At 41.2% G+C, this 25602-nt stretch overlaps 1 protein-coding gene across 4 annotated transcripts; it reads left to right on the top strand.

Moving 5' to 3' along the window:
• The first annotated feature begins 882 nt into the window (after window positions 1-882).
• Window positions 883-24381, top strand: LOC109872954 (tubulin-specific chaperone cofactor E-like protein). 4 transcript variants are annotated; one of them, XM_031807800.1, is made up of 9 exons: window positions 883-1161; window positions 3641-3801; window positions 4072-4221; window positions 5110-5249; window positions 8707-8888; window positions 9663-9925; window positions 13106-13232; window positions 13585-13701; window positions 21939-24381. In XM_031807800.1, the coding sequence occupies exons 3-9, from the start codon at window positions 4080-4082 to the stop codon at window positions 22294-22296; spliced, it is 1329 nt and encodes a 442-aa protein (XP_031663660.1). In that variant the 5' UTR covers window positions 883-1161; window positions 3641-3801; window positions 4072-4079; the 3' UTR covers window positions 22297-24381. The 4 variants fall into 4 exon arrangements, with proteins under 4 accessions (XP_031663660.1, XP_020319976.1, XP_020319978.1 ...); XM_020464387.2 differs by having other exon boundaries at window positions 884-1161; window positions 3635-3801; window positions 4068-4221; XM_020464389.2 differs by having other exon boundaries at window positions 894-1161; window positions 3635-3801.
• Window positions 24382-25602: the final 1221 nt, after the last annotated feature.

The following is a 25602-nucleotide window of genomic DNA, read 5'->3' as shown; positions in this document are numbered from 1 at the left end:
CTTTTAACAGGTATGGAGGCAATGTTGACGGAGTCACAGCAATGAATTGGCATGAGATCCATTTGTTAAGTTTGAGAGTCAATACAGAGGCCATTGAAAACGTCTTGATTCTGTCAATAGCCAAGGGAATAGCCGCTCTATCCTTTAGGAAAAGGGCAGTATCATCTGCAAATTGACTGATATTTATATCTTTACCAAAAATACGTATCCCTTTTAAATTCTCAGATTTTTTAAGAAATACGGCTAGTAAATCTGTGGCTAAAATAAATAAAAGAGAGGAGAATGGACAACCATGGTAGAGTTTAAAAGGGATACGCCATTACTATTTATTTCTATTGACAGGAGACACACAGCCAGAACAATTATCTCTTTCTCCAGTAGAGGGAACTAAAAGGTGTCTCTCTTCAGATTCAATACATTGACCTACTTGTGCGTCTGTGAATTCTGAACATTAGTTTTAAAAAATTGAGAATATCTACACTTTGACATTACTCAGGTCAGGTTTGTGGCTGATACAGCGAGACATGGAAATGCTTTTTCACTGTTTATTTCAGAGCCATGAAAAGCTTTATATGGCTCTGGATTATATTAGATATATAAAAACATTGCGTCATAAAATGTTAGTTTTTCTGCTCCTGATAAGCATGATGTGTGATGAATCACAGTTATTCCATTATTCCAGTGTGTTCATAGGTCCTATATTCTAATTTGCATAACACTGGGGATTTTTTTCATCAATGCGATTGGGAATTGTATTTAGTCATTTGCACAGTATTTCTCCACAACAATTTTTTGTCATCATCTGTAAAATATCTACAAAATGGACTTTTAAAAAGTGTTTTCTTTTGAGAGTTGATTGACTGTTCTTTTAAATTGCGTCACTTCCTCAACGAAGGAGGTGGGTCTTTGAGTGTCACCTAATATTTCCACTATAGTAGATATTACAGCCATAGCTGTAAACTACATCGTAAAATAACTTATTGGTCTTAATATAAAGTTAGCAGTGTGGTTAAGGTTACGGTTAGGCTTAAAATCATATTTTAAGAAGAGAAATTGTAGAAATAGGCGGGGTTTATGACTTTGTGGCTGTGTTGTAACTAGTGACGACCCTTACCTAACCGAACGAAAATAACAAACATTCGAAGTGAACGACAGAGAACGGTAAGTGGAATCGAATGTTCTCTCAATGCGTATTCGAAATATATATATTTCAATGGTCTGACGGCATAGGTATATTTCCCGATGATTTTTGTTAAGGACCATTGTTTTAGGTTACAATATATTCCCTAAATCATAGCTACAGTAAATGAGCATGGATGTACCGTACAAGTAGCCTACAACCTGTTACTTCAAACACATATTATTGTCGCAATCAAATAATAATCTATTGATCATGTCGATTTATACAGCTTGGTTTCAAAGCAATGTAATTTGATGCATTTTGGGTGTTTTTATTCACTGTCGATTTTTTTTCTTCTGGAATCATTCTGATTTCGGGGAATGTTTTTCTCAATTCAAAAAATTGGCTGCGGCATAGCATGAAAACCGGTTCAGGATACATAAACGTATAGAACCGTGCAAGTTTTCTATACACATACAAAAAAAATCCCCAAGAACTTGAGTTTATTCAAGTAATATAGCAAGTTTCCTAACAATGTAGGAAATCCACTGCAATTACGTCACAGTCACATTGGCCACGTTCAAGAATTATTAACTAACTGTTATATCTTGTTCTAATGCCCCCCCCCCCCCCCCCCCCCCCCCCCCATATTACGCGTTGGGCCACAAAGGTGTTGTCATGGCAGCTGTGCGCATGACCCCTACCCCCACCTTCTCCCATAGGCCAACCATGTCCTCCGCTCTTCATTAATATACCCTACCGAAAATAAAAATAAAAAAATATAATAAATATACATACATATACCCTACCGGTAGTCTTTTGTGATGGAAGTCGTGCTCTATCGGAGATTATCGTTGAGTTTTGTCACATGTAACCTTGACATCCGAAACCTGTTTCTGTTGTGTCCTTATGATATGGCATATGCTCATGTTTTGAGGTAGTAGCCTATGTTTGAGCGTACAGTTTGCCTACTGGTTACAGAATAGTGTTCACATTGTCAACAAGCGTGTTAAAGACATTTAGTTAACTCCAGTTATTATTGAAGAGCATATCTCAAGTCTGGCTGACTTGTCAAGGCAAGCAGGCTATGGTTGTGGTTTAGAACCACAAAAATCACATTGCTATAGTCTATTTTATCGGACATACTTGAAAATACCAGCCAAGATCGCTTGGTAATGTAACTATAAACAAATGTTGCACCTGTAGTACCACTGTCACTCTCTTGGCCCTTACAATGAGCTAAAATACCCATGACTATCAGGGCTAATCTTCCTGGATTCATACTCAAACACAAAGTTATCTCAGTGTTAATCCCAGTTTGCCGTCAGAAGCACCTGATCTGGGCTATTAGGAGTCACGTCTTTGATCCCAGGTGTATCGAAGATTGAAACCAGAGGGTCTCTGATATGGGAAACCTTCTCTAACTGGACTTCACACAGGTTCTTGACAGAACCCTGTCTGTATGGTGTCATCATGTCGTCTCAGACGGCTCAGGGCTGGGAACAGAACCACTTGAAATATGCCTACTGGTTAATACTACTGAGCCAAGCTGAACTGCGCTGGCCTGGTTACGTATCCACCATAGTGCTGGAAAGGGCGAAGTGAAAATAAAATACCTGAGTTAGGCTAGTTCTGTATGGTTCGAGTCAGCATGATGGTGTGAAAAGGGTATGTTGTGAGTTCAGATGGGTCCAGGCCAGATAATCAGTTTGCAGACAGACCGAGCTTAACCCAATCAGATAGCGAAGTCTGATCATTTAGATAGCACTGTAAGAATCCGACACCTGCTCAGACACCTGTGTTCTTACGAAAGGGATTACATATCTCTAACTTCATACCTGGAGAGCCACTGAGAGTGTAGGCTTTTGTTCCAGCCCAGCAGAAACACACCAGGCCTTGATTCAACAAATTGTGGTTCAGAGTCCGACTGAAGACCATCATTAGTTGATTATTTTAAATTGAAACAGTGCTGCCATTACTAAAAAATATTGAAGTTAGAGTGCATTATAACTGAAGTATAACTGCAGTATGCAGCAAATACTGCATCCAGAATGTGTAACTGCAATTACTGCGTCCAAAATACCACAGTTGACTGCAGTTACTGCCCTTTTACTGCAGTTTAAAAACTGAAATCTTTGTAAGCTTTCACTAAAGCCTGTGTACCCAGTAGCACTCCATGACCGTTGGAGAGAGTGTATGGACTTTTCTTTTGACTCAACAAATAGACTGTTGCGTAAACCTTATGCAGGCTAAGTGAACCACAAATGTTAGAGATCAGTGATATCTGTCAGACTAGTATTAAATCAAACGAGAGTTGAACAGGATATGTTAAAGAACAGAACAGAGTAGAGTGAATCATTGTTACTTCTATTGAAAAGGTCATTATTATATCTATGGTTACTTCATTGTGATGATGTCACAATGTGGAAGGATAATGGGTTCACTCTTTTTGCTCATGTGACACGCTCTCTTTCTTTTTCTCCCCCCCTCTTGGGCCCTCTCTCTCTCCCTAAGCCGCAGTGTACCGGGCCTGTGCTGCGTGAGCCACTGGCACTGCCTCCTCATCCACCAGGCCTGGCCGGTGCCAGAGAGGGAGAGAGACAGCACCTCCTCACAACACTACAGCCCAGAGGTGTCTGTCTGTGGTCCACACCAACTTTACCCCTAGAGGAGTCATATTTGTGAGTCAATATTTCAAACATTATCTGCTAACCTTAAGTCAATGTTTTGGTACGTGAACAAGATTTGACTTGTTAGCATGTATGCTAGCAGTAGACAAGTCAGTTGAAAGGGCATGTAACTAAAGCCATGTGCTTTATCTGTAAAGACCTATAGCCTCTATATGCTATACCAAGTGTTTCCCAGTCTGATTGGCATGGACATGTGGTGTACCCAACAAGTCCTACTGTACTTTGTAACCATACCCCCTCTCGCTCTCTCTGATCAGACAGTTGGGTCCATGGAGTCCTCTGATGAAGAGGAGGGGCGCACCTTTGTCCAGGTGGTCAGTGAGAAGTACAACCCAGAGAATTTCCCATACTGTCGTGGGAACGGCATGGGTGTTGTGGTAGTGTCTCGTCCACAGGGGTCGCCCATCAAAGGTCAGAAATCAAGGTGTTTGGATCCGTAGCTTATGCTGCCTTCAAATGCTCCTCGCAAGTAGGAAATACGAGGTTCCGTGGAAATTTTGGAGATAATTTTACACTAGTTGTGACGATTATAAAGCAAATACATTTTTGACATTGTCAAACTTATCAATGTAGATAATGTAGCTAGTTTGACCATATTGGCAACGTTAAACAAGTTAGCTAACTTTATCATTAGCAATGTTAGCTAGCTCCTCTAGCTAGATAAAATCTCATTGTTTAAGGAATTATTCTGACTTCAAAACCACCTGAACACAGTCATGTTGGACTTATGACTTCATAACTTTGAAGTTTTCCAGTTCCGACAAGCATTTGAAGGCCGCATTAGCGCGCTGACATATCAGTGATATGGTGGCCTATGCATCTTTTCTCTGTAGCATTTGTTATGTTACATGCTAAACTGAGTTGGTGGGTGCGATGTGATTTATACTCTAATGAACTGAAAAAGTTGTTATTTCTCAAGGTAGAAGAGTCAAGGGCCATACTTTACAGCCTACTTTCTGTTTTACAAAAACACCTGAATTAAGTGGTAATAACTCCATGTAGGCTTACTTGCATGTGTTATACAGGGAAATCACACAAGTTATCATCTTCTAGTTACCCAGGACTACTGCAAACTCCATGTACTTACCCTATAAGGGATATAGTGTATCTACACATCATGAGTCATTCTCTAATGCCTTAGCGCCCCAAGGATACTGCCTATGTAGTGATGCCAAAATAATTAATGACAATAAGTGATACCAGGTTGTTGTCCCCTGTAATGTGAATGGGATTCTTATTGACGGTACAGTTTGATTAAATAAATAATTATTCACTAGAAAGATTGTTGTCTCGCTCCAGATCGTCTGAACCTGCCCAGTGTGCTGGTCCTGGACGGCTGTGGCATTAGTAAAGCTGGGGACAAGGCTGAGGTGGCCACCTTTTGTGCCCATGTGGTGGAGCTGGACCTGTCCCACAACCAGCTGCAAGACTGGGGGGAGGTGGGTACTGTAGTTCTCCTTATCCTCCTCACCCTTGCTACCATGTTATGCACCATTTTATTTATAAGCAGCTTGTTATTAGCACGAAGGCATGGTCAACACATTTCTTTTACACATTTTTCATTGTTTTCATAATTTTCAGAGATTGTTAACTTTTTTGATAAAAGTTTGACTTATTTTCTACACGTCTAAGGTGTTGTTTTATCTGGACAGTTTTTACAAAATAACCAACTATTGTACTTTTTAAATGTCCAGCACCTCTTGGCTAGCATTAAAGAAGCATGTAGCAAATGGACCATACTGCCTTGTTCAGGGGCAGAACGACAGATTTTGTACCTTGTCAGCCCATTCCCATCTCCCATATTTAAATTTCTGTCACCCATGAGTGTGAAACCTACAGTTGAAGTCAGAAGATTACATACACTTAGGTTGAAGTCATTAAAACTAGCTTTTCAATCAATCCACAAATTACTTGTTAGCAAACTATAGTTTTGGCAAGTCTGTTAGGACATCTACTTTGTGCATGACACAAGTACTTTTTCCAACAATTGTTAACAGACAGATTATTTCACTTATAATTCACTGTATCACAATTCCAGTGGGTCAGAAGTTTACATACACTAAGTTGACTGTGCCTTTAAACAGCTTGGAAAATTCAAGAAAATGACGTTATGGCTTTAGAAGCTTCTGATAGGATAATTGACATAATTTGAGTCAATTGGAGGTGTAGCTGTGGATTTATTTCAAGGCCTACCTTCAAACTCAGTGCCTCTTTGCTTGGCATCATGGGAAAACCAAAAGAAATCAGCAAAGACCTCAGAAAAAAAATTGTAGACCTCCACAAGTCTGGTTCATCCTTGGGAGCAATTTACAAACGCCTGAAGGTACCACGTTCATTTGTACAAACAATAGTATGCAAGTATAAACACCATGGGACCACGCAGCCGTCATACTGCTCAGGATGGAGACGCATTCTGTCTCCTAGAGATGCATGTTTTTTGGTGAGAAAAGTGCAAATGAATGGAAAACAGGTACAAAAGTATCTATATTGACAACCTGAAAGGCCGCTCGGGCAAGGAAGAAACCACGGCTCCAAAACCCCCATTAAAAAAGCCAGACTATGGTTTGCAACATCACATGGGGACAAAGATGGTACTTTTTGAAGAAATGTCCTCTGGTCTGATTAAATAAAAATAGAACTGTTTGGCCATAATGACCATTGTTATGTTTGGAGGAAAAACGGGGAGGCTTGCAAGCTGAAGAACACCATCCCAACCATGAAGCACGGGGGTGGCAGCATCATGTTGTGGGGGTGCTTTGCTGCAGGAGGGTCTGGTGCACTTCACAAAATAGATGACATCATGAGACAGGAAAATGATGTGGATATATTGAAGCAACATCTCAAGACATCAGTCAGGAAGTTAAAGCTTGGTCGCAAAAGGGTCTTCCAAATGGACAATGACCCCAAGCATACTTCCGAAGTTGTGGCAACATGGCTTAAGGACAACAAGGTATTGGAGTGGCCATCACAAAGCCCTGACCTCAATCATATAGAAAGTTTGTGGGCAGAACTGAAAAAGTGTTTGTGAGCATGGAGGCCTACAAACCTGACTCAGTTACACCAGCTCTGTTCGGAGGAATGGGCCAAAATTCACCCAACTTGTGGAAGGCTACCCAAAATGTTTGACCCAAGTTAAAGAATTTAAAGGCAATGCTACCAAATACTAATTGAGTGTATGTGAACTTCTGACCCACTGGGAATGTGATAAAAGAAATAAAAGCTGAAATCAATCATTATCTCTACTATTATTCTCACATATCACATTCTTAAAATAAAGTGGTGATTCTAACTCACCCAAGACAGTGAATTTTTACTCTGATTAAATGTCAGGAATTGTGAAAAACTGAGTTTAAATATATTTGGCTAAAGTGTATGTAAACGTCCGACTTCAACTGTACATGCCAAGTGTAGACTAATGTATTGTGCTCCGTACAAGTTATAAAAAAGAGCAGAAGTGCTGAGCCTAGCCGTTCAGACCCCAATCCTACCTACTTTTTGCTCTTTTAGTATTTGTTCAGGAGGTTTCTTTGAAGAAAGACTCAAAAAGATAATAAAAAATAAAACAACTATAATAAATAATACAAGAATTCAAAACCGGTCAACGTGTGTATAAATTATGTAAAGTACAAGGCTATATATTTAAAGGTGCACTCCACCATTTCAGTTTGTGACAAAACAAGTCATTATAGTGTAGAGAATCATTGTACCATCTAAACCGCTGTGAAATATATTTTCCATTACCAAAAATATTGTATTTTCAGCTATGGTGTTCAAAACCGCTGGTGTACAAAAGTAAAAGATTATAAAACTAAATGTAATAACGGGAAGTATATAAATAGCGCACATAGAAGAAATCTACTGTTTCTTACTTGCGTTCTATGAGCATGACAGATCTATAACTCACATTTATGTGGGTCACCCAAAAAGTTACATATTGCTGCTTCAAAGGTTTAATAGAGCGACATAGACAGGCATGCAAATGAGAAAACAGATGCCTTCCTCTAAGGGGTTCGCAGGGCAGACCTAAACACTTGTGTATTATCTTTTTGCGCTTTCACCCTTCCATGCCTGGAGCTAAAACATTAAATCAAGGATGAGACCTAGGGTTTGAATAGACTATACATTTCAAATGTCTTGATTGCTTAATAAGGACACCATGACCTAGTTTATGGTTCAAGGGCCCAGGCCTTCCAATCGGGAATAATCATCAGAACATCATTCTTAACACAGTACACTACAGTGTATACTACAGTATACAGCTTATACCCCAAAGCCATAAGACTGCTGAACAGTTAATCAAATGACCACCTGGACTATTAACATTGACCCCTATGCACACTCACTGGACTCTACCCTCACATTCACACATGCTACGTTGACACTCCAGCACACACACACACACACACATATTGTGCATATTGATGCCACAGACACACTTTCACACTCCACATATGTTGCTGCTATTCTATTTATTTATTATCTATCCTGATTGCCTAGTCACTTTTACCCCTACATACATGCAATGTTCCCTCAACTGCACACGCACCTCCTCCAGAACTGGCTGCCGCGCACCTCCTCCAGGACTGCTGCGCGGAACGAATGCCATGCTGCACAGAGATGCACGAGAATGAACTTCACTGAGTTTGCCCCATTAGTTTGCACTATATTATCAACTTTATTTCTGTGGTCGAATCAATGTTATATCAGCCCCTTTTCAATGAAACAAACCAAAACCAATGTTATTTTGTGTTACTATTTGATAGTTTTTTTTGTTGCTCATCCTTCTTCCTTTTTAACTCTGCGTTGTAGCGAAAGTCTACACCTGTTGTATTTGGTGCATGTGACATACAGTGTGATTTGTGCATAATATCTCCAATCTGTCTTTTGGGTTGCCAGATCTGCACGATTGTGTCTAACATCCCCAACCTGGACTTCCTTAACCTGAGTATGAACCCTCTGAGTGGAATTGAACTGGAGCCAGGCCTGGCTGAGGTGTTCTCCCGAGTCCGCCGCCTGGTCCTCATCAACACGCGTGTCACCTGGGACACGGTACACACACTCACACGCCAGACCCCTGAGTAAGTCATGACAGATAGTGGACTGTGAATCACAAACCAGACACATGGCACACGTGAATACAATTCGGTGCCTTTTAAGAAGTGTAACTTGGTCCAAAATATATTTTTAATTTCACCTAATTTTAACATTGTCATAAAGAGGACATGTTCAACTTCATAAACACGTTTTCAATCTCAAGAGGTACAAAAAAAGCACTAGTACGTGCCTGTTAAGTGCCAAATAAAGTACCAGGGTTGACCTCACCAGTTTTTACACTATGATTTGACTATTACATGTTCAATGTTTGTTTTGAAAAAAAATATTTAAAAATATATAGTTATACAGTATTAAAATGTGAGATCAGTTCACGTAACAGGGTTGACCATAAAACGAGGAACAAATGAGAATCACTAATCGCATTAAATAAATAGTCATCTTCAGAAATTACTTTATCAAAGCAACACAATAACTATGGCTTTACAATGATGGTAAAAACATGGATACATTTTGGGATTAAGTGGGTTGAAACTTCCTAGAAGTGGCACAGGGTTGACGGAGGGACATGTCAAAATGCAGAATTTGGCCACTTATTAAGTCTTTATATAAAACAAATTATATCTGTTTATTGAATTCTCCATGTGGTCTATATTAAAGGGCACTTCATTTAACATAACAGGCTTTTAAAATTCAATATTGGTGTACAAAGTGATATTTTAAGTGAAAAAGGGATGCAAAAGGCACTCTTTGTGGAACGACCCAGCTACCTCTGATACTTATACTATCTCCCCCTGCAGACTGGAGGAGCTCTTCCTTTGTCTGAATGATTATGACCAGGTTGCTGAGTCCCCGGTCCCCTGCCCCTCCCTGCGCCTGCTCCAGATCACAGACAACCAGCTACAGGAGTGGAGTGAGGTCCGTAAATTTGGGCCGATGTACCCGTGCCTGGACACCCTGGTGTTGTCCAACAACAGACTCAGCTCTGTGGAGGAGGACACACCCCAGGACACACTGCAGCACCTGTTTCCTAACCTGCGCAGCATCAACCTCAACAACTCAGGTTTGCGAAGGGAGTCTCATACACATGCAAACACACACACACAGGCGCGCACACACACGCACAGCAGGAGCATACTTAAGTGATAATGCTCGAGAAGCCTGTGTTTGGAGGATATATTGGCACGTGTGTTGTTAGGCCCAAGTCTTCATCTGGCAGGAAAACCGGGACAATATATCCTCCAAACACCAGCTTTGAGGGCATTATCACTTTTTTACAATGGGTTACCAACATATTCAAATAAAGATTTGACATATTTTCATATTTTAAAATATTTTTGATTAATTTATTCATACTATTTCACCCTTCCACAAGATATAGTCCCAACACAAATCTAGGGTTGCTACCCAAGCCGGCTGGTCTAACATTCTATTGGTTCTGTTGCCAGAGACGCGACCCAGTCGTTCATTCTAAATGTTCCATTGCCATACTGGCTGCCAACGTTCTTATCCCTTGCTTGCTAGCCAGCCAACGGCTAACTTACAGTCACGTCAAACAGTGCAGCTAGAATAACAGCAAAGTAGCTACATTTGCGTTTGTTCAAGCTGTTTTCTTGTGACATTTATTTGGATACATCGGTAACAATGAGATAATGATGAGCGATTTCGCCTGGCGTTAAAAATGTGCTCTCTCGTCTGGACACTTATTCAGACGAGTTAGCCAACAACACAACTAACACAACCACTTAAACTGAAAATGGAAAGACTGCAAACTAACTGCACTTTGTGTTTTACCTGTTTTCTATTGATAGTTCTTTGTACAGTCGTGGCCAAACGTTTTGAGAATGACACAAATATTAATTTCCACGAAGTTTGCTGCTTCAGTGTCTCTAGATATTTATTTCAGATGATACTATTGAATATTGAAGTATAATTACAAGCATTTCAGAAGTGTCAAAGGCTTTTATTGACAATTACATGAGGTTGATGCAAAGAGTCATTATTTGCAGTGTTGACCCTTTTCAAGACCTCTGCAATCCGCCCTGGCATGCTGTCAATTAACTTCTGGGCCACATCCTGACTGATGGCAGCCCATTCTTGCATAGTCAATGCTTGGGGTTTGTCAGAATTTGTGGGTTTTTGTTTGTCCACCCGCCTCTTGAGGATTGACCACAAGTTCTCAATGGGATTAAGGTCTGGGGAGTTTCCTGGCCATGGATGCAAAATATCGATGTTTTGTTCCCTGAGCCACTTAGTTATCACTTTTGCCATATGGCAAGGTGCCCCATCATGCTGGAAAAGGCATTGTTCGTCACCAAACTGTTCCTGGATGGTTGGGAGAAGTTGCTCTCGGAGGATGTGTTGGTACCATTCTTTATTCATGGCTGTATTCATTCTTAGGCAAAATTGTGAGTGAGCCCACTCCCTTGGCTGAGGAGCAACCCCACACATGAATGGTCTCAGGATGCTTTACTGTTGGCATGACACAGGACTGATGGTAGTGCTCACCTTGTCTTCTCCAGGAAAAGCTTTTTTCCGGATGCCCCAAACAATCGGAAAGGGGATTCATCAGAGAAAATGACTTTACCCCAGTCCTCAGCAGTCCAATCCCTGTACCTTTTGCAGAATATCAGTCTGTCCCTGATGTTTCCCTGGAGAGAAGTGGCTTCTTTGCTGCCCTTCTTGACACCAGGCCATCCTCCAAACATCTTCGCCTCACTGTGCGTGCAGATGCACTCACACCTGCCTGCTGCCATTCCTGAGCAAGCTCTGTACTGGTGGTCCCCCGATCCCGCAGCTGAATCAACTTTAGGAGATGATACTGGCGCTTGCTGGACTTTCTTGGGTGCCCTGAAGCCTTCTTCACAATAATTGAACTGCTCTCCTTGAAGTTCTTGATGATCCGATAAATGGTTGATTTAGGTGCAATCTTACTGGCAGCAATATCCTTTCCTGTGAAGCCCTTTTTGTGCAAAGCAATGATGACGGCACGTGTTTCCTTGCAAGTAACCATGGTTGACAGAGGAAGAACAATGATTCCAAGCACCAGCCTCCTTTTGAAGCTTCCAGTCTGTTATTCCAACTCAATCAGCATGAAAGAGTGATATCCATCTTTTCCTCGTCAACACTCACACCTGTGTTAACGAGAGAATCACTGACATGTCAGCTGGTCCTTTTGTGGCAGGACTCAAATGCAGTGGAAATTGTTTTTTGGGGAATTCAGTTCATTTGCATGGCAAAGAGGGACATTGCAATTAATTGCAATTCATCTGATCACTCTTCATAACATTCTGGAATATATGCAAATTGCCATCATACAAACTGAGGCAGCAGACTTTGTGAAAATTTATATTTGTGTCATTCTCAAAACTTTTGGCTACAACTGTATATATCCATAAAATGATGCTGATTCATGATTTCGACTGGCTGAGAAAGGTTGCCTGCCTGTGTCTCGTCCCAACACCCGACATGTTCATTAATATGGAGGGACATCTGGAGATTGTTCAAATATGCAAATTCAATGTTGCAAATGTCAGAGAGACAGACTGCAAGGTTTATACAAATCTCTGCTGTTGAAAACAACAAAATGTTAGTCTAAAAGAAATGTGAGATACTTTTTATAGTGGTGATGAGACAGCCTGGCTGGGCTGATGAGACAGATTGCTCAGTGAGATGGAACAGAGTAAATGGGCATTTTAACGTCATAGATTTAGCTGGTGTTAATTTGTGGAATAGACACCTTCTGGAATGCGGTTTTAATCTACATTCAGGATTAGACCCATCCGTTGTATAAACACAAATCCCTCTTTCCTCTACCTAATAACTCTTCATCCACTATTCCTGTTTTCCTTCCCTTTTCTCCTGTTCTTACTCCTCTGCTTCTGTACCTTTCTCATGCAGGACAGGGAACCCTCTGGAAATCAGTAGGTCTACTGAGAAGAGCTTAAGTTCTGTTACATTCAAATGTATTTTAACACTACGTTTGGCATTTTAAAGGCATTTTACCCCCATTTTATATAGGCTATATAAATTAAACTAATATACACACTCATTCAATCACTGAAAGAGCCCTCTATGATCTCTCTGATGTGAAAATAGATGAGGACTATGTATTGTATTGTACTACTTTTGTACGCCATAGTCAATACTGTATCCTGGCCTTCCATAGAGAATGAGTGCTGATCATTTCCATATCCTTGGGTGTGTGCATGCATGCGTGTGTTTGCACATGTGTGTCCTAAAGGACTTAACCGATGGGAGGACATAGAGAGGCTGAATTTCTTCCCTAAACTGGAGGAGGCGAGGCTGATGGGGATTCCCTTACTGCAGCCTTACACCAACAAAGAGAGACGCAGCCTCACCGTGGCACAGTGAGTGTACACACACATACACATTTACATTTTAGTCTTATCCAGAGTGATTGCGTTAGTGCTTCATCTTAAGGTAGCTAGGAAAGGCAACCACATGTCACAATAGCATGTAAACATTTTCTTCAATTAAGCAGCTATCAGCAAAGTCACTACAAGTGAGAAAAGGCAAGCACAGGTGTTAGTGCAAGAAAAGTACAAGTACAATGGTAGGGTGTTAATTATTTCTTTGAGTTTGGGGGGGGGGGTTATTCAACCTGTTGAAGAGTTTCACACAAACACAATTGAATACACACCTGTTTGATTTGTGTAAATGTGTCACACACACACACTCATAATCTTTGTCCTTTTGCAGGTTGCCATCTGTGACTGTGTTGAATGGGAGTGTGGTGACGGAAGGAGAGAGGGAAGACGCTGAGAGGTTCTTCATCAGACATTACCTGGACTGTTCTGAAGAGACGCTGCCTCAGAGGTACTGTTGACACACATACACACTCCACACTCTGTTGAGGTAGAGCTACTGTATGTCAGAGGAACTGTAAACACACGTACACATTTGTCTTCTGATATGAACCAGATGGAGGTTGTTCTTAATAGCACTAGCATTCCTCTGAGACAACAACCTCAACAGCAGACAGGAATCACTGAGTCAGTACCTCTCAGATACCGCCTACCTCTCTCTGCTTATGTTAACACTCCCCTCAGTGTTCTAACACACCTGACATCCCGTAACATATTGTCATCTCAGGACTTCCCATGATGGGGGGGGGGGGTCGGGCCCATGCATAAAAATGAATCGGCCCACGCTTTTTGCCAGCCACATTCCACTTAACCTTAGGAGAATGTGATGGAAGGATTTTCGGGGGGAAAGCGCGCTCCTTGACTGGGGGAAAGTAACCTTTGCGAGACAATGGCACCAGTCACTGCCTACTCAATGACTTCTTTGTGCCTCTGAATACTCAGATCGGAAAACCGATACACAAGGTGGCAGGTAGATTATTTTTTTGACCTCCTCCTCCTTCACTCGTTCATTCGCTCTCTCTTTTCTTTTCCTTAAAGGGGGAGATTGAGAGCTTGACTCATTTCCCTGTGTAACCAGACCTGTTGTAGCTCGGCTCTGTGTGAATATTGTCCTCCTAATTATGTGGGGAAAGTGCCTTTTTTGGTGGGGGGTGCATGGGTTTTCTTTTTCTCTGCAGGTGTGTTTCTGCCAGTGGACCAATGACTCCAAACCAACACAGCGTCCCCACAGTTTCTCAGATTAATCAGGGTACTGCAATGGAAGTGTTTCAAAGCCGCAAACCGCTTTCTTGGTTTTCTTTTGCTCACTTTTCCTCTGTTTAATTATCTCCTTGCTTTTTAAACAACTGGTGAACACGGCAGCCTGCACAGATTTGACGGACAGCTGCCTTTGAATAACCGTAGCCTAGTCTTAGTCATAGCTATAGATAAACAGATCACCTAAAAATAATATATTATTATACTAATACAATTGCTCAGAGAAAGAGATTCTGTTTGCAATACTGTAGCACCCTCTCCTTGCGAGGATAACGACACTGAGCCTTTTTCTACAATGTTTTATGAGATAGGAGAACACGTTGGGAGGGTTCTTAGACCATTCCTCCAAACAGAATATTTCCAGATCCTTGATAGCCTGTGTCTGCTCTTAGACTGCCCTCTTCAATTCAAACCACAGGTTTTTAATGGGGTTCAAGACTGGAGACTGAGATGGCCATTGCAAAATGTGGGTTTTGTGGTCAATTAACCACTTTTTTTTCTGGATTTTGATGTGTTTTGGCATATTTTCTTGCTGCAAGATCAACTTGTGGCCAAGTGTCAGTCTCGTGGCAGAGGCAACCAGGTTTTTGGCTAAAATGTTCTGGTACTTAGTAAAGTTCATGATGCCGTTGACCTTAAGGGCTCCAGGACCAGTGGAAGTAATAACAATATATTTTTTTTTTTTACAAAAATCCCCATAACATCAATGATCCACCGCCATATTTTACAGTAGGTATGAGCTACTTTTCTGCATATGCTTCTGTTTTTCAACTCCAAAACCACCACTGCTGTGCATGGCCAAAGATAAATATTTTCATGTCAACTGATCAAAGCACCGCCTAGAGTTTGATAAACGGAATTGGCACTTGGATTTGAACCAGTGCTATGGTCAGGTGACATGAAAATAGAGCTATTTGGTGGTCGTAAGCAGCTTTCTGAAACAGCTTGGGGAGATTGAAATGATGCGAGAGTGGAGAGACTGGGGAGGCTTGGGGTAAGGAGAGAGAGAGAGAGGAGGGGTTTAAAAGAGGGGTGTGGTGAGGAAAGTGTGGAGAGGAGTGCACTTGAGGTAAGGAGAGAAAGAAGGGGCTACAGAGGGGTCTGGGTAAAGAAGGGGGGGTTATAAAGAGGAAGGGCCTTGTGATATGTAGAGATGGGGCATGGGGTCATTATTAAGAGACAGAGTAAGGGGATTGAGGGCATACCAGGGAAGTGAGGAAATGCAAAGTAACACAAACCTTTTAGCACGTCATCTCTCAACCAGGCAGCTGAGGAGGATTAAAGAACAGAGAGTGAGAGTGGCATGAAATGCCAGACGATAAGTCCCTAAGAGATCTCGGGTAGATACAAGGTAAGGTATTAGCCCCAATACTTTTGGCCGTGTATAGAAACACAGGTATTAAATGAATGCCACAGCTTTTTTTCAGGCACCACAGGACCATTAAAATTGGCATTTAGCATTACCATACCTCCATTATCTCTCGCAATGTAATTTACAGAGGTGTATGAGTGGTTAGTTACCACATTAAAGAGACCTTTAAGTGAGAGTAGAAATGGGCTTCTCACAGAATGGCACTTTGTGCACTGACTGGGACCTTGGAGTAGAATTCCCATGGCGGTGGCACACACACACACTGAAACCCCGGCCAGGCGGGGTTTTGGGGGTGGGAAGGGGAAATTGCTTTGATTGGCCCAGATGGTATAGTAGCTTTGAAAAGAGAAAGGCTTTTTCTCTGGGATTTTATTTAATCGTTCCTTATCTCTACCTCAGTGTTCCCTTGAGGGGGGGTGGGGGGGCTTTCTCACGGCTGAGAGAGGGGTAGAGGGCTCACTGTGTTTTCCGAACGAGCACACCACTCTTAGCGAGCACACACAAACACACACTCATTCACTAACACATTTGTCCCAACTTACCCCCACAGTGTCAGAAAAAGCATTTTTCTTAGATAATGATTAGACTATAAAATACTGCAAACCTTTTCACTATGTTTTCGCTGGTGTTATCGTTCAGATATATTCATTGTGTATTAAACTGAAAAATAATATGCTTGTTTGAGAGAATAGTTTGTCTCAGTGTACATCACGTCTGCAAAATATGTGGGATTAAAATGGTCTGTTTCCCATAATGTACAGTGCTTTCAGAAAGTATTCATACCCCTTGAATTATTCCACATTTTGTTGTTACAGCCTGAATTCTGAATTGACTTAAAGTGATTATTTTTCCCACCCTTCGACACACAATTAGTGAAAATTTGTTAGTAAAACCTTTGCAAATATATTTCCGTATTTAATTATCAATACATCATTTACAGTATTCACAACCCTGAGTATTCACAACCCTGAGCAAATACATGTTAGAATCACCATTGGCAGCAATCAACTTTCTGAGTAAGTCTCTAAGAGCTTTGCACATCTGGAGTGTACAATATTTGAACATTTATTATTTAAAAAATTCTTCAAGCTCTGTGAAGTAGGTTGTTGATCATTGCTAGACAGACATTTTCAAGTCTTGCCATACATTTTCAAGCCAATTTAAGTCAAAACTGTAACAAGGCTCCTCAGGAACATTCAGTGTCGTAAGCAACTCGTGTATATTTGGCCTTGTGTTTTAGGTTATTGTCCTGATGAAAAGTGAATTTGTCTCCCAGTGTTTGTTAGAAAGCAGACTTTTCCTCTAAGATTTTGCATGTTCTTGACTATTCTGTTTCTTTTATCTTAATTAACTCCCTAATCTTTGGTGATGACAAGCATACCCATAACATGATGCAGCTACCACCCTGCTTGAAAATATGAAGTGGTACTCAGTGATGTTTTGTAGGATTTGCCCCAAACCTAAAGCTTTGTATTCAGGACCTAAAGTCAATTTCTTTGCCAGATTTTTAAAAAGTTTTACTTTAGTGCCTTATTGCGAACAGGATGCATGTTTTGGAATATTTTTTATTCTATACAGGCTTCCTTCTTTTCACTCTGTCATTTAGGTTAGTACTGTGGAGTAACAACAATGTTGTTGATCCATCCTCGGTTATCACCTATCACAGCCATTAAAGGATGCCTGTATCTTTGTAGTGACTGGGTGTATTGATACACCATCCAAAGTGTAATTAATAACTTCACCATGTTCAAAGAGATATTCTTTAATGTCTGCTTTTTTTTAACCCATCTACCAATAGGTGCCCTTCTTTGCGAGGCAATGGAAAACCTCACTGTTCTTTGTGATTGAATCTGTGTTTGAAATTTACTGCTCGACTCGGGGACCTTACAGACAAGTCTATGTGTGGGGTACAGAGATGAGATTGAATTGAATTTATTTTGGCTAACAGACATACAACAAAATGTACAATGTGGACCGAGGATATCACTTAAAATTATTAATTAAAACGCTTGTTTCCAACGTGGTTCTCGATTGGCAAATACAATAACACAAAAAATGAATTAAAGGCTAGACAAAATTACAAACTACCATAAATACATTTATATTGACATCCTAAAAAGTGTCACTATTCACTGCACTTTTCCCTAACCTTAAAAATAAACCATATTAATTTCACATTTCAACCTTAAACAATCTTCATTGCACATCATACCTATCATTCAAATAAATGCACCTGACCAGCAGTAGGGGGCACAAGGGGCAGTGGAGGGGTTTCTCTTCCTTAGACAACCATGTCCAAATTAAAAACCTTTGCCTGCTTTTTAAAGCTTATACTTTTTCTTTGCTTGATCTCCAAGGGGAGGCTATTCCATAGACAAATGCCTGTATAGAAAACGTGCTCCTCGCAGTACTGTTTACTCTTGGGGTTTTACAAGACATCACACTAGCGCTGGTATTGTGACTGTTGGTTAAGACTCATATCAATGTGGTTTTTCATATAGCCTGAAGCATGATCATTTAAGATGTCAAACATATGATTAAATTTAAGTTGATCCACTCTGCACTTCAAAGGTAACAAGCCCACCTCCTGTACCCCTATATGGGTCCTAGAGGGGACATTAAGCATATACCTGATAACATTATTTTGCATGACCAGCATTCTCTTTTTCAACTTTGTTCATAGCCCAACAACTTCTTAACCAGAGATGAGGCTATAGTGGTAAAACCTTGTTCATAGGTTTATAGTGGTAAAACCTTGTTCATAGCATAAAACATAATCAATATCCAGGCCAATATTACAGGATTTTACCTAATGGGGAGTTTTTGAGCCAATGTTCTTACATTTTCCACAGTTTACGAGGCTGGTGTAAGTTGTCATTATTAACAATGTCGTTATAATGTTGGGATTTGGCCTTATCCGTTTTGTATCTTTCCTATAGTTAATATAACCATCATAATCGTATTGTAGATTTGTCCTTTTGAATTTGGCCAGGTAGTGATCCCTTTTCCTTATAAGGTCTAAGATCTCGGAGGTGATCCATTTCCCTGACCACTGTTTGATTCAAATTAGTTTCATCGGAGCCAGAGAGTCGAGTGCCGACAAACAGATCTTTAAAAAGATACCAAGCTTGATCAACATCACAGTTTAGTACATGAGCCCAATCCAAATTCCCAAGTACTTCTACAAAACATTCCTTTGAGTATTGTTTCATAGACCGTACCTTCATGAAGTTATTACCTGGCTCAAGCAGCATTTTGGATTTCTTACAGGTACAGTAGGTTACCATATGATCACTAAATGCAATATTTAAAAGTCTTGACTGGCATATGTTCTCTTGGTTTGACACAATAATTAAGTCCAAAGTTGATTTACTGTCAATACATACCTGGGTTGGCTCAACAATCAGTTGTTTCAGTCCAAATAACTGATTAAAGTTATACAGGGCATTTACTTGTGTACTACTGTTGGGTGATAACTGCACATTTGTATTAAAATCACCAAGCAGAATACATTCTCTATCAGCAAATACTTTGTGATCATACCAATTTTGATTCAAGTAAATCATAGACATTATTCTGCTTAGGAGGCCAATAGCAGACACCAACAGTGACAGGATGACATTTAGGAAGTATATCAACCCATGCTTCAAGACCTATTTTCAGTTATAAACAAGGGTTAAAAAACACTTAATGCCAAGCAAAAACACACCGCCACCGTTTCGGAGAATTCTATGAATGCTATAACCCCGTTAGCTCAACGTTATTGTCCTCAATTGACCCATCGAGCCATGTCACAGCAACTACTGCAGCCCAGGTGTTAGAAGCGAGGTGTTTTAATTCCTCTAATTCCGATTGCAGGCTCCATGCGTTCACATGGATAAAGTGCTCTCCGATTGTAACAGTCAAACATGTCATTGTCTGTCCCCACTACTGATAAGTAGACTATCTCATCTAGATTGCACTCATCCCTGCTTGTGTCCAGCATCCCAATGTTTGGCGCCGTGTTTAAGCAGCATACTTTGCAAACAAGCTAAATGTTACTTTGAAGACTTTACAGCTTCATTATATGACATGGGTTGGATATCTCCATACTTTTTGTGAACAAACACATCACAAATGTCACAGGCCACCGCTTTTGAGTTCTTCGGTCTTACCACAGTTTGGGCATAGTTTTTTAGCTTGCTTTGTGGTGTTTGGACCAGGACAGCGGTGTTTATTGCCACAGAGTAGTAGACTGAAAGTAGCAAGCAGCTAGAGACGGACATTAAAAAATCATCTTAAAAACTTATTGCAACAGAGTGAGTCAATGCAACTTATTATGTGACTTGTTAAGCACATTTTTACTCTTGAACTTATTTAGGCCATAACAAAGGGTTGAATACTTATTGACTCAAGACATTTCAGCTTCTCATTTTGAATGAATTTATACACATTTCTGAAAACATAATTCCACTTTGACATTATGAGGTATTATGTTTAGGCCAATGACAATCTCAATTGAATCCATTTTAAATTCAGGCTGTAACACAACATCGGGAGAAGGTCCAGGGGTGTGAATACTTTCCAAATGCCTTCAGAAAGTATTCACACCCCTGGACCTTCTCCACATGTTGTTGTGTTACAGCCTGAATTTAAAATGGATTCAATTGAGATTGTCATTGGCCTACACATAATTCCACTTTGACATTGAGGTATTATGTTTTCAGAAATGTTTTCAAATCTATTAAATAATAAACAGATATCACATTTAAATAAGTATTCAGACCCTTTACTCAGTACTTTGTTGAAGCACCTTTGGCAGTGATTACAGCCTTGAGTCCTCTTGGGTATGACGCTACAAGCTTGGCACACCTGTACTTGGGGAGTTTCTCCCCTCTCCCATCTTCCCATTCTTCTCTGAAGATCCTTTCAAGCTCTGTCAGTTGGACTGGGAGTGTTGCTGCACAGCTATTTTCATGATGTTCGATCTGGTTCAAGTCCGTGCTCTGGCTGGACCACTCAAGGACATTCAGAGACTTGTCCCGAAGCCACTCCTGCATTGTCTTGGCTGTTTGCTTAGGGTCGTTGTCCTTTTGACAGGTGAACCTTCGTCCCAGTCTGAGGTCCTGAGAGTCTCGAACAGGTTTTCATCAAGTATCTCTCTACTTTGCTCCGTTCATCTTTGCGTTTGTCCTGACTAGTCTCCCAGTCCCTGCCGCTAAAAAACATCCCAGCAGCATGATGCTGCCACCACCGTGCTTCACTGTAAAGATGGTGCCAGGTTTCCACCAGATGTGATGCTTGGCATTCAGGCCAAATAGTTCAATCTTGGTTTCATCAGACCAGGGAATCTTGTTTCTCATGGTCTGAGAGTCTTTAGGTGCCTTTTGGCAAACTTCAAGCGGGCCGTCATTTGCATTTTACTGAGGATTGGCTTCCGTCTGGCCACTGTACCATAATGACCTGATTGGTGTGCAGAGATGGTTTCCTTCCCGAAGGTTCTCCCATCTCCACAAAGGAAATCTAGAGCTCTGTCAGAGTGACCATCAGGTTCTTGGTCACCTCCCTGACCAATGCCCTTTGGCCCGATTGCTCAGTTTCACTGGGCAGCCAGCTCGGGACCTTTTCTATGGACAGGTGTGTATCTTTCCAAATCATGTCCAATCAATTTAATTTACCACAGGTGGACTCCGATGAAGTTGTAGAAACATCTCAAGGATGATTAATGGAAACGAGATGAACCTGACCTCAATTTCGAGTCTCATATCAAAGGGTCTGAATACATATGTAAATAAGATATTTCTGTTTTATTTATTTTTATTCATGTGCAAACATAAAAATAAAAAAATGTTTCACTTTGTCATTATGGAGTATTGCATGTAGATTGCTGAGGATTCTTTTATTTATTTGATCAATTTTAGTATAAAGTTGTAACGTACCAAAATGTGGAAAAGTCAAGGGGTCTGAATACTTTCCGAAGGTACTGTATGTACAAGACTGCCTGTCAAATGACCAATCACCACTATTCTCGAACAAATGACCAATCCCAACCTCCCATCCATCCTGTCCTATCTCAAAAGGTACCACGTCCTGGTGTCCAAGTACGGGCAGCTTGCCCCGTTGGCAGAGGTGGACCTGCGTCCGCCCTGCACGGCCACCCTGGAGGTGCGCTGGGGCGAGCGGACGGAGGCGCTGAGCCTGCGGCTGGAGCAGACCGTTGGGGAGCTCAAGAAGGAGCTCAGGGCGCTGGTGGGGCTGCCAGCCAACGGCATGCGACTGTACTACATCGCCCGCGAGCTGGGCTCCGCGCTGGGACCTGAAGAGATGAAGTACAGCAGCCGGGCACTCCACTCGTACATGATCCAAGACGGGGATGAGATCCTGGTGGTGCCCAAAACCAAGAGCCGCACCATCTCATCCACCTCCTCGGACTCCTAAGAAGTGGTGTGTGTGTGTGGAGGACTCGGGGCTTAATTACAGACTGACCAGCTTCTGGCCAACAACTTTCTATGCAGTCTCTTTTTTTATTTTTTATTGTTTTATTCTGTTTCCTAAATTACGTTGATTGTAAAGATGTTTATTAGCAAAGCCTCTTACTGTACACACACACACGACTCACACATGTATGCTACAAGCACACTATCACACTGAGGGCTCAATTTATGGCTAGGTGCGAAGCACCGCACTGCGATTTGCCATTGCGTTTGGTCTGTCAAAAGAGAGCACAGAAGAGTCTTATCAGAAATATTTATGGTTTTTAAGTAATGTGAACCCAATAGCATAGTCCCCCGCTCTCCCACTCAGTCTTGAACCACGTGCTTCATATGTCCTGAGATAACCTCTGAGTCAGAATTAGAGGGTGGTGCACTGAGAGACGCTCCATTGAGCTTTGAGGATGATAGAGCTTGTGACACAGAGACCACACGGAACATCACTGACCTCAACTCACACAGGTGACCTGGCGGAAAGAGGAGGAGGGGAGGTGCACTGCACTCGGGTTGCTTCAGGTCGTCTTGCTGTCTGTTTCCTCATGAATGGAGCAGCTCTCTACCCCCTTGCTGAGGGGAGTGGGGATGGGATGTGAGTGGGTGTTGGAAGGAGAACCCCAGCCCAACCTCACTGGGTAACCACACACCGGCCGCTGTGTCACGGTCACTTCCTCTGTGCTTGGATTTCAATTGGTTCACCCAACAGGCTGTGGCCTTCCTCACCTCTCTCTATCGCTCTCTCTCTCGTCCTCTCTCCCCGTCTCACACCTCCACTGGAACCAGTGTCCATTGTTTTAGTCGACCCAGGGTCAATGATACACCCCCGGAATTTGTGCTCTCCCATTGGTGCATGTTGTCCCATAGGTGTCTTCAGATTCAGAGACCTTCTCCAATTGGCGGATAGATGTGAGAAATGACCAATGGGAAATCACATCTTGTTGTTCCCCAGTCCTATAGATAATTTCACTCAGCGTTTGTTTGCATCAGTTTGCATCTACTCTTATAGATGGGAGAAATCAGTAAACCAAGGTGAACCACATACTGTTTTTTTTTTTACCAATTACTCTACCAATTACATTTCCCTTTTTAATCTAAATTCCTCTGATGTTTTTTACATGACATATTATGTGGAAAAACGTAAGAAAAGTATGTTTGCAAAAGCTGAATGTACGTGACTATCTGTCACAGCTAGGCTTTGTTTAAATAACTGGATGACTTTTGTCCTTTGGGAATTATTTTAGGTGAATCTCAGGTGCTTCTTGATCCTTTAATATGTTGTGTTTGCATGATTGGTAATGGTAAAGTGTGTAATATATGGTATGTGGGCTGGGACCATGGATTTTTTAAAAGTGGGCCATTTAATATTTGGGATTGCATGGACTTAACAAATTAGAGGAACCTACACTAAAAGTGTATACTATAGTACATATGTGTTTATCTGATGTTACATGAAGTTATTGGAGGATGATCAGATCGATAACTATTGTTTAGTGATTAAGATTTTTTTCTGAACGCTTCAATGCCTCCAGTACATTTTTAAAAAATGTTATTTTGTCTTTGGCTAAAATCAAATTGAATGCACACAATTTATGTACCAATGTCTTCCTGCAGACTGTTAAATCTGACTATTTGTAGCACTGTAATTTACTTCTCTCTACAACCTTTTACCATCGCCTTGATATCTGTAAATAAATGTTTTAGATACTTTTGGTTTTATGAGAACGTTTTGCTTTATTATGGTGGTGTTTTGTGTTTTTCTCTTCTATTGGCAATGCTTTATTTTACAGCCCTATTTCAGATCGTATTTACCTACAACTTCTTGTATAACGGAATTACGGGATAACAATGGATATTTTCTGCAACTTAATCTATATACTTCAAGGAATTCAATATTGTTGGTAACATCCACCAAATTGTGGTAGTGGTCTTTGTATCAATGAATGCCAAAGAAACCAGAAGGAAATTGTTACATAATTGTTTGTTTTATATAATTTCTAAGTAAATATTGGACTAAGGAATAAAGCATTGCATTTGACTTTTCATATTAACTGTATGCTAACAGAGGCTTAGGACCATATCGTCACATTTCACCTTTATTTAACCAGGTAGGCCAGTTGAACAAGTTCTCATTTACAATTGTGACCTGGCCAAGGATAAAGCAAAGCAGTGCGACACAAACAACACAGAGTTGCACATGGGATAAACAAACGTACAGTCAATAACACAATAGAAGCTCTGTATACAGTGTGTGCAAATTAAGTAAGGAGGTAAGGCAATAAATAGGCCATAGTGGCAAAGTAATTACAATTTAGCAATTAACGCTGCAGTGATAGATGTGCAGATGAGGATGTGCAAGTATAAATACTGGTGTGCAAAAGAGCAGAAAAACATATGGGGAGGATGTAGGTGGTTGGATGGGCTATTTACAGATGGGCTGTGTACAGCTGCAGCGATCGGTAAGCTGCTCTGACAGCTGATGCTTAAAGTTAGTGATGGAGATATATCTCCAACTTCAGTGATTTTTGCAATTGGTTCCAGTCATTGGCAGCAGAGAACTTGAAGGAAAGGCGGCCAAAGTAGGTGTTTACTTTGGGGATGACAGGTGAAATATACCTGCTGAAGCGTGTGCTACGGGTGGGTGTTGCTATGGTGACCAGTGTGCTGAGAAGACTTATAGACGACCTGGAGCCAGTGGGTTTGGCGACGAATATGAAGTGAGGACCAGCCAGCGAGTATATGGGGCTTTGGTGACAAAACGGATGGCACTGTGATAGACTGCATCCAATTTGTTGAGTAGAGTGTTGGAGGCTATTTTATAAATGACATCATGGAGGATCGGTAGGATGGTCAGTTTTACGAGGGTATGTTTGGCAGCATGAATGAAGGAGGCTTTGTTGCGAAATAGGAAGCCGATTCTAGATTTCATTTTGGATTGGAGATGCTTTAATGTGAGTCTGGATGGAGAGTTTACAGTCTAGCCAGACACCTAGGTATTTATAGTTGTCCACATAATCCAAGTCAGAACCGTCCAGAGTAGAGATGATAGTCTGACGGGCGGGTGCGGGCAGCGATCGGTTGAAGAGCATGCATTTAGTTTTACTAGCATTTAAGAGCAGTTGGATGCCACGGAAGGAGTGTTGTATGGCATTGAAGCTCGTTTGGATGTTTGTTAACACAGTGTCCAAAGAAGGGACGGAAGTATACAGAATGGTGTCGTCTGCATAGAGATTGATCAAAGAATCACCCGCAGCGAGAG

Source organism: Oncorhynchus kisutch, linkage group LG28 (genome assembly GCF_002021735.2).
Source record: "Oncorhynchus kisutch isolate 150728-3 linkage group LG28, Okis_V2, whole genome shotgun sequence".
In the NCBI taxonomy this organism is placed as follows: domain Eukaryota; kingdom Metazoa; phylum Chordata; class Actinopteri; order Salmoniformes; family Salmonidae; genus Oncorhynchus; species Oncorhynchus kisutch.
Note: the sequence above shows the minus strand (reverse complement) of the source record. Positions and strands in the feature narration are given on the sequence as shown.

Excerpts from the sequence above, each read along its gene's own strand:
- LOC109872954 (XM_031807800.1), top strand. The coding sequence starts at position 4,080 with ATGGAGTCCTCTGATGAAGAGGAGGGGCGCACCTTTGTCCAGGTGGTC. Across the intron at positions 4,222-5,109 it reads ACAGGGGTCGCCCATCAAAG|ATCGTCTGAACCTGCCCAGT; the intron begins GTCAGAAATCAA and ends GTCTCGCTCCAG. Across the intron at positions 8,889-9,662 it reads CTCACACGCCAGACCCCTGA|ACTGGAGGAGCTCTTCCTTT; the intron begins GTAAGTCATGAC and ends CTCCCCCTGCAG.